Genomic DNA, 14,359 nt, shown 5'->3' on the forward strand with positions numbered 1-14,359 from the left:
ACCTTGTAGTTAAATGAATTTTTTTAGGGGGGAAAAAAAAAAAAAGATAACGTTTCCTATGAATAATGCTGGAGCTCTAAAAAGCAGCCATCAAGATGCCCTTGTGTTTTTCTATTCAGCACTAATCCCTTGTTTCTAATCCTCAGTCTTTGCCCTCTTGCTTGTGTAGAGCTGGCATTTAATGGCATCATGGCTGATCAAAACTGCTGTTTCGAGCAGGAGCTCTTGTTGCTGAGTCTTTGCTGCAAGTCTTCACTGCTGAGAAAGACACATGAAACACATCTACTGCAGTTTGTGCAGTCATCTCTCCCAGTCCAATTAGTGAGGTAGAATAACAAGAGCATTTGGGGAGAGTTTAGCTGGCGTTTCTGGCCTCTCAGTTAAGCTATAGCTTTACAGCTTAACATAGTCATCTACCAGAAGAAACAACATGAAAACAAATCCAAAGCTTTAGTTGTGATGATTATTATTAGTCATATTTAGGTGGAAGCTTTTATTTGCAAAGATCAATTTTATTCATTTATGTGCTCTTCTGGGTTTTCTTGGAATAAGATTCCTTATTGCCTTATTTAAAAAATGTAGTAAAGCCTCTAACCAGAATAAAAGTATTTGCTTGTAATAATCTTAGATGTTAAGCTATTAATGTCTATTTGGCACATTAATTACATGAAATTAATATGCCTTAATATGCCACATTATATTTACCTGTGACTGCTTTTTCTCACTCAAATTTCAGATATTGGTAGTAGATTATTCAGAGCTCTGGAAATGTAGCAAATTAGGAAAACTGTTCCACAACAAAAAATAATTAGAGTGCATTTTTAAAGGCAGTACATTCAGGGTTGGCTGTGCAAGTTACAGATTCATCAGAAAAGCTCTGTGACTTACTTTTTTCAGCATATCCTGTTGCTGACAGTGCACAAAAGGCTGCTTTTTACTGTGCAGCAGGAAATCCACTTAGAGATAAAAAGTCTGACCATATTGTAAAAATATAATGAATTTAGATTATATTAAAGGTTAGCTCTGTATGAGCTTACTGTAAACACATTCTTTCTGTTAGAAAATAGGTTTTAGAAGTATCATGAAAGATTTTTATTCATTTTAGGCAGCTCAAGTTTATAAAGAAACTCTCGTAATTTCTGCACTTTCAAAATCTACCTGGCGGTCGTCTTTTCAGGAGGGTGTTCCTCTAAAAAGCATGTTAGCTTCTTAAATGGAGTGAGTTGCAAAACAGTGATGCTGCAGCCCAGCTTGTGTTTGGCAAAGGAATCTTAATTGCTCCTCTTGCCCAAATATTTTATTTTGAGTCCTGTTACCTAGCACCATTTTTGTCTGTGTGTGAGAAGTTAGATAAAAATAAGTTAACTGTGTCTTGGATACAGCAGTTACTTAAACAATCCCCTCTTCCAGCACGCACACAAAGCACAGTATCCCTCCAAACCTATAAACAAAAAACAAGGCAAACCTTAAGCAGAGGGTTATACTTATGTAAAGTGCTTAATGATGCACTGCTGGCAGTACTGTAACTGAATTAAAAAATGAAGTAGGTAAAGAAAAATGTCGCGTGCAAGACAACATAAAAATAGAAGTATGACGTCCTGGGTTCGTTTGCATCTGGCATCCCTGCAAGCTCTGGAAAGGTTTCAGTTTTGAGGTCACGGTAATGAGATTGCCACCACTGAAAGTGGGCAAAGCGCAATAACCTCATCTTGCGTGTCTGCCGACTGCTGAGGAGATAGTTTCTGCCCAGGGAGAACTGGGTCTCTGCGATGCTGAAATGATTCATTATAGAAATTGATTTTAAATTGCTATATGCAGCAAAGTCATCTTGTCTAACCCAGAATCATTTAGTATTATCAAAGAAAGGTAATGTTCTTCTGGCCTGAAAGAAGAAATAAACCCTTTTTTTTTCCTCACGGAGCTAATATGTCCTGCTAGAAGATGTTACTTTTTAAATGCTGTTTAACTGACTTTTTTTTTTTTTTTTTGGGGGGGGGCGCATACCACTATATTTCTCAATAAAAACATTGAGAAGTTGGGAAAAAACATAAAGTAGCAGAAATGATGTATGAGTCTAGTATGTGCCATCAGTTTAACCTTTTAGGATTTTGTCTGACAGTTTACTGTGTTAGAAGATAGTTCTGTTATGTCACAAAAAAGAAATATATATGTATATAACCACAAGTAGCACCAGACCTCGTCTTCCATTATATTATTTTCATTACATTATGTATGATTATATATTTATCTTTATTTTTGTATATAGGAAGTATTTATTTTATGCATAAAAATGTGTGTTTGGGTTATCAAAGAAAACTTGCTTGAGAATGTGTGTGTGTGTGTGTGTGTGTGTGTGTGTGTAAAAATATAAAATTAAATCTGGGCCAAGCAGTCTGGACCAAGAGAGAGGGATGTCCTCTCTCAAATACGAGCTCTGAAGGGACTGAAGGAAGGGCGAAGCTGCAGCAAAATTAACATCTTTAACACTGAAACTTTTGCTCGTGTTTTGACTCTTTCACTGTGTCATCTAGTAATTTGTTGCTAGTTAGCAACTAGCAGACTGTGTTGTGGGAGGCTGTGGAAAGGAGCTTTGGAAGCCTGTGGTCTTCAGGCCCTTCCCTTTGATGAACGTGAGACGTGACTGCCCAGGAGGGTGCTTGCGCGTGCCCTTCATACGCGCTCGCTCACAGAGGCATCTGCCGTGACCACCAGCTTTCCTCCTGAAAGCGACAGCTACTGACCAAGAAATTGGGCTCATACATTCGTGTCATTGCCCAGGCACCCTGAGCAGATCAGCCCTGTTCCCAACAACTCCCACAGGTCGGCACCCTCTGGGCTCTGCACTCCTGCAGGGATCTACCATGTCCAGGAAAGTGGACCTAAGAATTGCATGGCTAATTTCCAACAGCCTCGGTGAAGAGCTCTTCCATATCTCTATCTATATATTTTCTATCTCTGGTGTTTTAAGCCTCAGAAGGTCTCCAGGAGTTTGGGAAAGGCAGAAGAAGAGAGCATGAGGACTTACAGATCTTTATGTTTTAGGGATACAGTTTTTATGAGAGATTTTCAGGAGTTGGCAGGATATGCAAACACCTGCTGCAGTGTTTAATTAAAATACCTCAGCTGAATAGCAGGCTTTTCTTTTGACCTTTATTAAAAAACAAAAAGATTATTTGACTTTATATCACGCTGACCGAAAAAAAAAAAAAAGCAATTTTTCTGGGCAAAAGTGCAGCCGGTGGGTTTCCAATATAAAAATTGTTAATTAAAATTTCTCTACAGAATTACTGCTTCAGATCAGCTGGCTTTATTGTACTCATTTCAGTTCATTTGTTTTTATTAAAGTTTCACAGGAACAGAAACAACAATTAATCCGCACCTCGCCGTGTGATGTATTGCAATACCATTACTTTTTGCTAATGAATCATGGCTGTGGCATTTGGTTCATTATTTACCATGGCATGATTCACCTTTCAGTCCACGTAAAAGAAGATGTGCTGTGGCCTACAGAATTTACTCATAACTTCAAATAGAGGTATATTGAAACAATTTGCATGAAGGCAAAGAAGAAAGCTGTGCAGAATGAATCATTTAATGAAGGTGTGATTTCGGTGAAAAATGCTCTGTTTTCTTTTAAATGTTTTTTTTCAGATAGAATCATTTACTCATTTTTTTTGCTGGGTGACAAATGGGTTTTGCAGAAGCAATGATCATGTTCTTGTGAATTAGCTTTCAAAGCATCCTAGGTGGGTGTATGTAAAGCTAGATAATTATGGGAAAAATAAGCCAACATCTGTAAATAAAATACGAGATGCTTCTGGTCAAATAACTTGCTGTTGACAGAGAAAGGCTGAAAACTTGTCTGTTTGTCAGGTCTGAAGAATAACTGACCAAGATTTTTCTCTCAAAACTGAACTCCAGATACTTTGTGTTAATTGCTATCAGGGGAACAGATAAAAAGCCTTGACTTTAATGGTTAAAATAGCTGAAACTCTAATATAGACCAAACTTCTATCTTTTCCTAATATAAATGGAAGAAAAATATCTGATTGAAAAGCCCATTAAAAATCTCACACTCTTCAGAGCCAAGGTAGAATTCTCTGAAAAAGCATCTGTAAGGCTGATTGCAGTATAGTAGTTTAACCCCCCTTGCTGTATGTTGTGATGGTCTTTTGCATCTCTGCAAAAATCAGTAAGCAAAATGAATTGGGAGATTTATACCTGTCTGCTCTGGCTTGGACTAGGCCCTGTGAGGATTGCTTGGGGTGGGAGGAAGGAATTGCCAGGTGATTCCTACCATAGGTGCCGATTTCTGTTCAGCACTGCATTGACTTACAGTAAAGACAGACCTTTGGCAGAAGTAACGCTTCAGATCTCCTTACTCATCCCAGGTCATCCAGTTACGTAACAGGGGATGAATTTCTGAGTGCTGACAAGCTGAATTTCGTAGAATTTGTCATTACAAGCAAATACATCTAATTGTGTCTTCTTTCTTCCATGCAGGAAAATGCAGGGTTTAGAAAGAAGTGGAAGTTTTGCAGATTAATGGCAAATGATAAACATTTATTTTTCTTGATGTGGTCATTGGGGCAGCTTGGCAATAAAGTAAGCCTGTCAGAGTGGGAACCAATATATAATGCTAGCAATCAGCTAAGAGCACTTCGTAAGGCTTGGTATTAATCATAACGCCATTTTCAAGTGTGTGGGCATCCTTTTCTCCCCTTTTCACTTAGAATTTATTTTAGAGCATGATCAAAGCTTTACTTTGAGTAAATGTTCATTACATTCAGCATTAGCTAATTTGGCTTTTGGCAAACTCTTCTCCCTGTTCCTATTAAACACTATCCATAAATTTAGATAATGGTTGTGCCAAAACATTTCACGATTATCAGATGGTAACATATAGATCGCTGCCTTATCACACTGCTTTAGACTGATGGACTGCTGCAAAGTTAAGTATTAGCAAATACTTAAAAATTCAAAGAAAGAAAAATTTATACCTACACCACTTTTTTTTTATTATGCCTTGATTTGGCAGCACGTCGAATGAAATGTGAGAAAAAAATGATGTCTTAGAGCATTTCCAAAAGGCTTATTTCTGTGCCTTGTATTTTTATAGACAGCTTTGCAAAAACAGCTTTGCAGACATGCTGTGGAAATGTTTTACGTCATGGAACACGCTATGTTTATGCAACAAAGTTGGAGTTCACCTACCTGTAGATTTTTTTCCCCGGGTTGCAATCAGTCAGGAGTCTGTGTGCATGCAGTTGGCATCACATATTTTTTTCTTTATAATTCCTGATTTAAGCAGATATTTCTAGAACCTGCTGTTTAATAACTAGTGGTAGATCCACAAATGGCAGTTTGTACAGAGGGAGAGTGTTTATCCTTGTTCGTCACTCCAAGCATAGTTTCCATTTAAGAGGCATTTTTATTTCACTGTTAACCTTACCTTTCTGTAGCCACTGTGATTGCAAGTTTGCTTGCACCGCTTTATGCATTTGTTTTTGTCATGGTGTCTCCTAGAGGTTTCCTGCTTTTTTGGAAACTTCACTTGGTTTAACTGCATAGTGGGAGGGATACTTGAAAGGAACCAGCAGTGTTTTACAAATTGATTTACAAACTAGTTGTAACCCATGATCTATATTTAAAGTCTGGCTTCAACATCTCCTAAGACTTTGAAAAAACAGGACTATGTTGCAGAAGCAGTAATGTTCTGTTTCCTTTCTAACTGCTGCTCTTGCAGCTTTTGTGAAAATGGGAAAAGAGGACAAGAATATGTACAGGCAGAAGAGACTATTCCCCTATTCCCCTCTCTAAAAAATGATATTTGAGAATGTTTCCACTTTTTTCTTCCTAGCAAGATTATCTTAATTTCTCATGTTTTGTTCTGGCTTATCTATTCAAGTCTCTCTCTCAGGTCTGGAATTGGCATATTTTCAATAGTAATAGTAATATGAAGTAGTTCTAGTACTTAGAATAAATTTCCCGCTAAAGAAAGAAACCAAAATCAATAGTCTAAAAGAAGGGCTGTTTCTAAAAGAAATCGAATCAATAGCCTTGAAATAAAAGGCTGAGACTCAACTGAAAAGGGTGATATAGCAGTGATACTAGTGCTGTGAATGTAGTTTAATGGTAACAAAACAACCTTGGGTCTCCTGGTGTAGCTCAGTAATTTTATGTGATTGAAATATGCCTTAAAATTGCCTACTAAACCTGGTACAGTTTTCAGTGTTCGATTTTGATTACGAGATTTTATGATGGATTGGTAATAAAAATACAGATCTTGATTTCTGCATCTGTTTACATTCACATTTCTGGAATATTTCTAAGGAGAGACGCTGTGCAAGTCGGTATTCATCTCTTTAGGCAGGTGACTTCCATACGTGCCACATAATTCCATTACCATAAAAATGAGCTGTATTTTGTCATTGAGCTCTGAGTCTGAAACTCAATGGCAGATAATGAGGGAGCCTTGAAATGGGGCCAGCATGAAATAGTCTCTTCCGTTTTTCTCTTCGGCCACCACCCTGGAATTCTGATTTTTGCTAAGGCAGAATCTGTTCGCAATTTGTTAAAAAATCCATAATAACACAAGGGTTTTGAGGTTTAAAAGCAGCATTTATCAGAGGAGCAGAAGAAAGGCCCTTATTAAAGTCCTGCCACTTTGGCAGTTCCACTCTATTAGTAAGTCTCTATAATGAAAACAGTTGAGCCTAAAAGCGGGAAGAAAAGTTTAGTCATGCTTTCTTTTTCTGCATATTGCAGGAATATTTTCTCCTAAATTTATTTTATTGCTATCTATTAAATATAATTGAATTTAACTTCTCCAGTTTAATGGAAATTTCTCTGACCTACATTGCTCCCTTGACAGAATCCTTTTTGATTTCCTTTCCCCCCTTTTCTTTCTTTCTTTTTTTTTTTTTTTTTACATTTCAGAAAGCAGCAAGTCTCTCAGAGCTGTTGCCATAGACAGATTAATTTATTCTTGGGTCTGTCCTTAGTCTTTGATCTCCGTTTAGTTTAAAGTCAGAATCCTGTGATCCAGCGCCCTAACAGAGAAGCCTCCGATTTCCTCATCACCTGCCCTGATAATAACATAATTCTGTGCCAGCTCTTTCCCTGATAGCAGCAGAGGTGTTTTGCTCACACCAGCAGAGCATAGAGGTTCACAGTTGTGTGCCCCTTAGTACAGAAAATTTGGAAAAACTTAACTATTTTGGGTTTATAATATATTCACATTTGTGTTCACATAGCTTTATACTAAGGAAAGGAGTTTAGTTGTCTGTTCTGGTCATTTGTATTGTACTTTTAAGACATATCTTTTCTGAAAACATATGGTTCTTCTTCTTGGATCTGTCTTGCAGGAATTACACTAAAACAAAACTAGGAAAGTACCACATCCTATGGATGATTATGGATGATTATCTCCCTACTTTTTCTTCAGTTTCTCTGGAAATATTACTTGTATTTCGTCAGTGAAATGACATCTATAAAATGAACCATAGATGGTAATCTGAATTAGGTACTCAAGAGGTTGCCTGCATCATATAACCCACACGGAGCATTTCTTCCAGCTATTTTCCCAGTTTTACTAATGTTACTCCTATTTTGCAAATAGAGTGTGAGAGGTCTCAGTAGCTATTTTTTGAAAGATGTTACCAAATGGAAGCTGTTGCTCTAAGGTCAGGGGGGTGTTTGGTGGTTTGAAAACCCTCTGTGTTTCAGAAGAGGTTCGCCAGGTGCTATGAGGGCCAATTCAATGGAATCGACTGCGTTTAAGCCCAGCATCTGTTCTGAGGGCAGAAGCTTGTGCTTACGCACTCAGTATCCCACATTGAATGTATTTCTCCCTTATTTGCAGAAGTTCATAAGTAGTTTTTCATTTTGATGGAGATGAAAGAATATCAGCAAGCTACTCCAGGAGGGAAACCAGAAGTCCATCTCACTGGATCTTCTTCTGACAGTGGCCTGCAGTGGGTGCCAGGAAGGATGTGACAGCAGGGCAAGAGCAACAGGACCCCTATTCCACCTGTGCTCTCGCTAGTTCACGGTCTCTGGCTCCAGGGCACCCATTTACCCCCTGCTCTGGTCCTTCAGGGCTCTTCATTTGTGTTCTGAAAAAACGTTTGGGCTTGGAGATACATTACACTGACTATGTACAAAAACTACTTAGCTTGGTTTCCCTTCAAGGGTCTTCAAGATGCAATGCTTAGACGATTGCTCTTCTGGTATTTACTATATGGTTTTCTTTTTTTTTTTTTTTTTTTTTTTCCGAAATGAGATGAACCCCAGCCCAAAGGACCGTTATTGGCACAGAGTCATCATCTTACTGATAGTTCCATCAAAACTTTCCCAGGTTTCATGTCCAAGTGCCTTCCTTTCTGCTAGTTTTGTCAATCCTTTGGCTTAAGTGTAAGATTTTAACCACATCCTGGTCAAAAATTACCTGATTATTTTCCTGTTTTCAAACCAAGGCATTATCTATAGATTAGCTATTCCTCCTCAAGCTGTGATCCCTTATGAGTCTACCCTGCATAGGAATATTGGCTTATTTTGTTGTTGTTGTTGTTTGTCCTTGATATTTTACCTTTTTTCCTTTAATATCTTCATCCAGGGCACTCTCTCATTCTTCTTTTTGAAGTTTTCATGTATTTGAAGTATAAAAACATTGATTTCTGGCTGGCTTTTTTTTTTAAGATGCAGATACTATTGAGTGGAAAAAAGAATGAGAAAAGAATATCTTTATATAGTTAGGAGAATGTTTCATTGCTGATATAACTGTTTCTAACAATGCAGTATTGCGTGTCACATTATGCAGCTGAAGTGCTAATCCCTTCATTAACTTCTAAATCTCTACACAGGCCTCACTGCTGGAGTATTAATGTGAAACTGATGTTCAGCCTTCCTTTCACCTGTTTTGACAACTGCTGATTCCTGGAACTGTCCATATTTTTCCTAAACTTATTAACTTATTCTGTTTCACAGGTTTTTTTTTTTTTTTTTTTAGTATTTTGATCAATTATTCTTTTTTAATCTTTTATTGTTGAGTTAATGTAATGGTCCTGATTTCTTATTTTACCTCATTCTTACTGAAATTGGTGTATTTAGAGTTTCCTCCTAAATTCCAGAAATTTAAGGTTTGGAATCTGTTACCTTGTTATCCCTGGGCCCAACATCATTAAGATAGTATAGTTTAGCAAAATCTCTTTGGGGAAAAAGCAATGTTCCGTTCTGCCCAATTTTTCTGAAATTTCAGGGCCCAAATAGCTTGGGCCTGCAGTTGTGTGCCCAGATATCATCATGTCAGTGGACCCTAAGTACGTACTTAACCACACAGAATATTCCCTTTTTTTGATCAAGGTTTCCTAAAGTAGGAGCAAGTTCCTGCCAGGGAATATGAGGCAGACTGGCAGCCCTTGAGAGAACAAGCGTTTAATGATTCTTCTTTAATTGATGTCTATATTTGACATACATGAAGAAACAAAATTAAAACACTGACTTGACAATTTGGCTTTTTTTTTTTTTTTTTTTTCTGATGAGATGATCAAGCTGCTGCATATTTAAGTGGAGTTTAAAAATGGGTCAGCGAGCACAAGTTTTAACAAAACTGTGACTTCGCTTTCTCTTAAATAAGACTGTAATCTTCTATGACAAATTATGGTTTATTTGGCATCTTACATTTAAAGCATTTTTCTGGTTCATGGAAGGTTTCTGTTCATGAGTGTGCCCACTTTAAAAATCCTTGCTATTAACCTAATATTTATTTTGCTTTGTACTCTTCTAATGCCTACTCAGGAGTGCTTTTAAGTTTTAATAATTTTTCTAATGCAGAAACTTTAGTTTTATTCAGTGTAGTTTTACACTGTGCCAGTACTGTGAGATACAGATGTTACATTTTCTACTATGTGTCCACTATGTGAATTACAGTTCAGATTCTGTGGACATGTTACATGAATAACGTGTTTAAAAAGCCTAATAGTTTACTTGGAATCACAAAATTAAATTAGAATTATTATTAGAAATAGAATAGTGCATAATGAAAGCAAGATTGTTATAAAGAACAAACACTTAAGTATGAAAAAATGTAAAAATAAAAAGTAGAGCTTGATGTTGTTATAGTATGTTATCACTGTTGTACATGCCACAAGAAATAATTTTTCATATATCTATTAGCAAAATTTGCAAAACTCTTATGCTATTCTTTCCATGTTTTCAGCTATGTAAAATGGTATTTTCTTCTTATTTTTCAGCATATGTTACTAGCAATGAAGTTTGTCATGGCATTTGTAATTCCTGATAAACCAAGAGATATCCAGATCAAATTGGCCAGGTTGGAATTTGAATCTCTCGAGGCACTCAAACAACAGGTAAGAGCAACTGATTATAAAGCAGCATCAAAGAAAGACCAATCAGGAGGGGTGTCTGCTTCAGTTCTCAGTGAATAGGTACCCAGAATGTTGAAATTCCTGCTATATTGTATTAAATTTAGCTGATTAAAACTATTCCACCTCTGTCCAGGAGGGTGCTGTGGCCGCAGCTGGGGTGGCTGGCAGGTGGGTGGCTGTAGCTCAGTCTCACTGTATGACATGCAGCTGTGGTATTACTAAATAGAGGTCAGCACTGATTTACTCCAGGGTGCTGGGCTGCAAACTCCTGCATTTCCCAAATTGTTGCACTTTCTGCTAAGCCATCTGGGTTTAAGGCACGGGGAGGATGGCTGGAAGTTTAACTGATTGGTCTGTTCTCTTAATGCATCAGTGAATGCAAGTCAAAACTGAGAAGATGCTCTTGTTTTCAGGGAGTTTGAAATTGCTGATATTCCTAGTAACACAGGAACGTGTAATGTAGTTGGCCTTGTGTGTGCATGCGTACTTTGCTCATCATGTCACTTTTAAAGTACTTTGGGCTCTGTGAATGAATAAGCCAGGAGGTGTGTGTCTGTTGCAGCGCTATGATTATTTCTCTTGATGAAATACCATCACAAATAAACAGTTGCTCACATAAGCAGAAATTATAAACACACTGACATGATCTTTTCAAAATACTGAAATAAATACATTGAGAATTAAGTATGTATGTAGTATGTATGTGTGTAACATTACCTAAATTTCCTGTCCACACAATAGTCTCATTTGATTGTAAAAGTGTTTTACAGTATACTTAACAAGCATCCGCAAGTAATTTAAGGAAATAGGGCAGAAATAGATTTTATCCTAAAAACACCTGTTTAGGCAAATGCTTTCATAGGGATGATGATGGAGATCACATGAGATGAAGAATTGTATGGATTAACTTCAGCAGAGATTCTGCAAAGCTGCTTCTGCAGTGACAGTATGATGATAGATAGGATTTTTTAAACTAGCTTTGCAGTCAGAAACAAAATATCATGGAGTTGCAAAGAGTAATTCACATATTTATTGCTGTGTTTACAGATGTGTTTACACCATGCTGCATTGTTTTACCATGAACATACTTTTTTGTGTGTTCCAGATGCGGATGTGTAACCTTCTGTATTCATTGATATTTGTATAGACTTGGAGAGCACTTTTAAAAACATCTACCACAATTACCTGTGATAGAATATTCTGTTAATTTTGGGCAAACTGAGCTCAGAAATAATACATTGCCTTTTCTGGAAAAACAAAACAGTCTCCTGTGGTAGAATATCCCTATCTAGGTCAGCACTGTCTTCCATAATCAACCATAACAAATAAAATCCAAATTACAGTTGAAGCTATCACCTGATAGTTTTGTTTTGCCTTTCTCAAATATTTCTGTGTGAAGTTACCAGGAGCTAGTCATAGATCTCGTGTACTTTTTAGATAATATTAAAAAGAACAGGATTGCAATTCTGTTTTAGTTGTTCCTTCTCTGTTCTTATTTTTTAGACAGGCAAAATCAGGTCATCCACTGAACCCTTAAGCTCAGGTGAATACAGTCACCTTTGCTTATAACATGCCACCTGGAATACCCAGAGTCTGTCTCTTAGGAATTTATATGTCAACAGTTAAGCCTTAACCTTCTATCCCTGCATCTGTGCATTCCCTATAATAATAATATGCCTGATCCCTTGCTCTTCAGACTTGTTTCGTGAATAAAAGCAAAAGGTTACCTCATAGTACAAGGTTAGTCTGAGTTTCAGTAAGAATCTGAACCCTGGCAGTTGTCTCATGCTTTCAGTTTGAACCTTTTATCAGGATTTGGGAAGAGCATTGGCTGGTTTTAGGATGTGTAAACAAAAGTACCCACCATCACCTTTTCAGATTTGCTCCAATTTCCTCCATGCTATCTCCGTATCTCAAGAAACAGACATTTGGGATTTTTTCTAGTGCCTTAGGGTTTTTTTTGAGTGCCTGAAGGCAAAGTAACTGCATTCAAAAGTAAAACATTGGTAGTACAAATATTTAAGCATTTGTTTTAGGAGCATGTTTTCAAGTTGTTCTAGCTAAGTATAAGCATGTTGTTACAGATACATCTTTCAGTATTAAGAGAAGTCATGGTAATTTAAGTCATATATCTTACTTTCAAACAAGTATCTCTCTTGTCCTGTCCCTCTCTTGTCCTGTCCTACCCTGACTTTCAGGTATAAAATTCTGGGGCGAAAGGTTGTGGGATCACATATTACATAGGAATTAGTTTACATACTTTTATGTGTGTTTCACATTCTTCTCTAATGCCATCCAGACCTGCATTGTGTTGTGTTCTGCTGTGTGAGATTTGTGTTAAAAGTGATGTCTGGTTTTTTCAGTGCTTTTGGACCACTGCTGTCTTGGGACGTAGATACAAGAGGGATATTAACAGAGCTGGACTATAATCCTCTGTTACATGCCAAAATTTTTAATATTAAATTTGAACATTAAGCTCCCTATATAATGCACAGAGAGCAAATCTCCAAATAGAGCTACTTTGAACAGTTGTGTTGATTGTGTTTGTGATCCATAACTTCAGCCAGGGTGAGCATGTCCATGTTTTCATTACTGCTAAGATAATTGCTTTTTGACTGGCTGCAGCGGGCTATAACCATTCTGTGTTCAAATTCATTTGCAAACCGAGTTAGTGTCCCTCCGAAAATGATTTTTAGGGAATACAGTGTCCTCATTCCCTGGCAGAAATTAAACGATGATCATTAGAGCTTGCTTAAAAGCTTCTATATGATGAAACATGCTATGATCTCAGAAAAGCTCATTTTACCTTGGAATGACAATCAGACATTAAGGAAGGTCTTTAGAAAATTCTGAAGTGTTTCTTTTCAACATTTCTTCACATATTTTGTGTTAATAGAAAATAGTTTGTTGAATAGTTTGAAATAATTTTCTATATATTCTGAAAATATTTTGTTTGGATTTATTATTTTTTTGCATACCTCAAAACAAAGTATTTCAACCTTTCTGAATCCAGATCAGGGAATATGCTAAATCTGTGGGCATTAGTTCATAGATTTTCTTGCTGTCCTTCAGGGCAGAGGATGGTGGAGGAGGCTGCAGGGCATTGATTTGGAGTGGGGAAATAAGCCTCATGCACTCTGTCCTCCCTAATCCTGTATTACTGAGTTCAAGGTTGTTGGAGGAAAGGAGGAGTCCGGTGCACAGTCCCTAAGGGGCTGTCTGTGACTGCATGCAGCAGCAGCCAGGAAGGACCATGGGTTATAGGTGAGTCCCAGTGTGTGAGTCCCACAACACTAGCATGGGGATGCTCTAGTGCTGAAGCAAGCGGCAATGACCCAGTTTCAAAGGAGAGGCTGGACTTTGTCCTGTGACAGGTTGAAACCGCAGACAGAGCAACACACCAGACTGGAGCTTCTGGCCCTGGGGCCCCTCTGGGTTCTGTCTTATGCACTGGCGAGCAGAATAAACGTAGCAGTGATAGCAGCGATAAACAGAGAAATAAATATTGGTGCAAAAAATACCCTTGCTTTTTTGCAGTAGCTGTAATGGAAATAAAAGCCGTCCTTAAACATGAGGGGGAATAGATGTATGTTTTGGGGAAGATTAGTTCGTTTGTTCTGTGCATCCCTTCTGAGTTCTTTCTCCCGTCGTCCCTCACTTTCTTCCAAGTGGACCTTTATATAAAAATCCTTTCTTTCATCCTTGTACCCTAGCTTCCTCTCTCAAGGTGGTGGCCCGTGTCTTCTAACAGGAATGCCTTTTCTTTCTAATCAGTAGAAATCTTTCTGTACTCGGAGAAGCTCGTTCATCTGTTAGATGTTATGGTACTTGCTCCAGCAAAAAAAGATTCCAGGTAGATACATGCTCAGGAGCAGGGGCCACAGTCAGCTGCCTCACAGCATGCATTTTTCTCAACTACCAGTAGTAGAAAGGGTCCAGCTCATTAAACAGCTGCCAAGTAGCTTGAAAAT

At 37.7% G+C, this 14,359-nt stretch overlaps 1 protein-coding gene across 3 annotated transcripts in view; it reads left to right on the plus strand.

Annotated features, from left to right (window-relative positions):
• ANO10 (anoctamin 10) overlaps window positions 1-14,359 on the plus strand; it is a 93,384-nt gene that overhangs the window by 54,472 nt on the left and 24,553 nt on the right. For all 3 annotated transcript variants that reach the window (XM_026045548.1, XM_026045549.1, XM_026045547.1), the window contains exon 12: window positions 10,254-10,370. In XM_026045548.1, the coding sequence (XP_025901333.1) occupies window positions 10,254-10,370 (117 nt within the window). The remainder of the gene's footprint in view (window positions 1-10,253; window positions 10,371-14,359) is intronic.

Source organism: Nothoprocta perdicaria, unplaced genomic scaffold (genome assembly GCF_003342845.1).
Source record: "Nothoprocta perdicaria isolate Ctin4 unplaced genomic scaffold, notPer1 scaffold_40, whole genome shotgun sequence".
Lineage (NCBI taxonomy): Eukaryota > Metazoa > Chordata > Aves > Tinamiformes > Tinamidae > Nothoprocta > Nothoprocta perdicaria.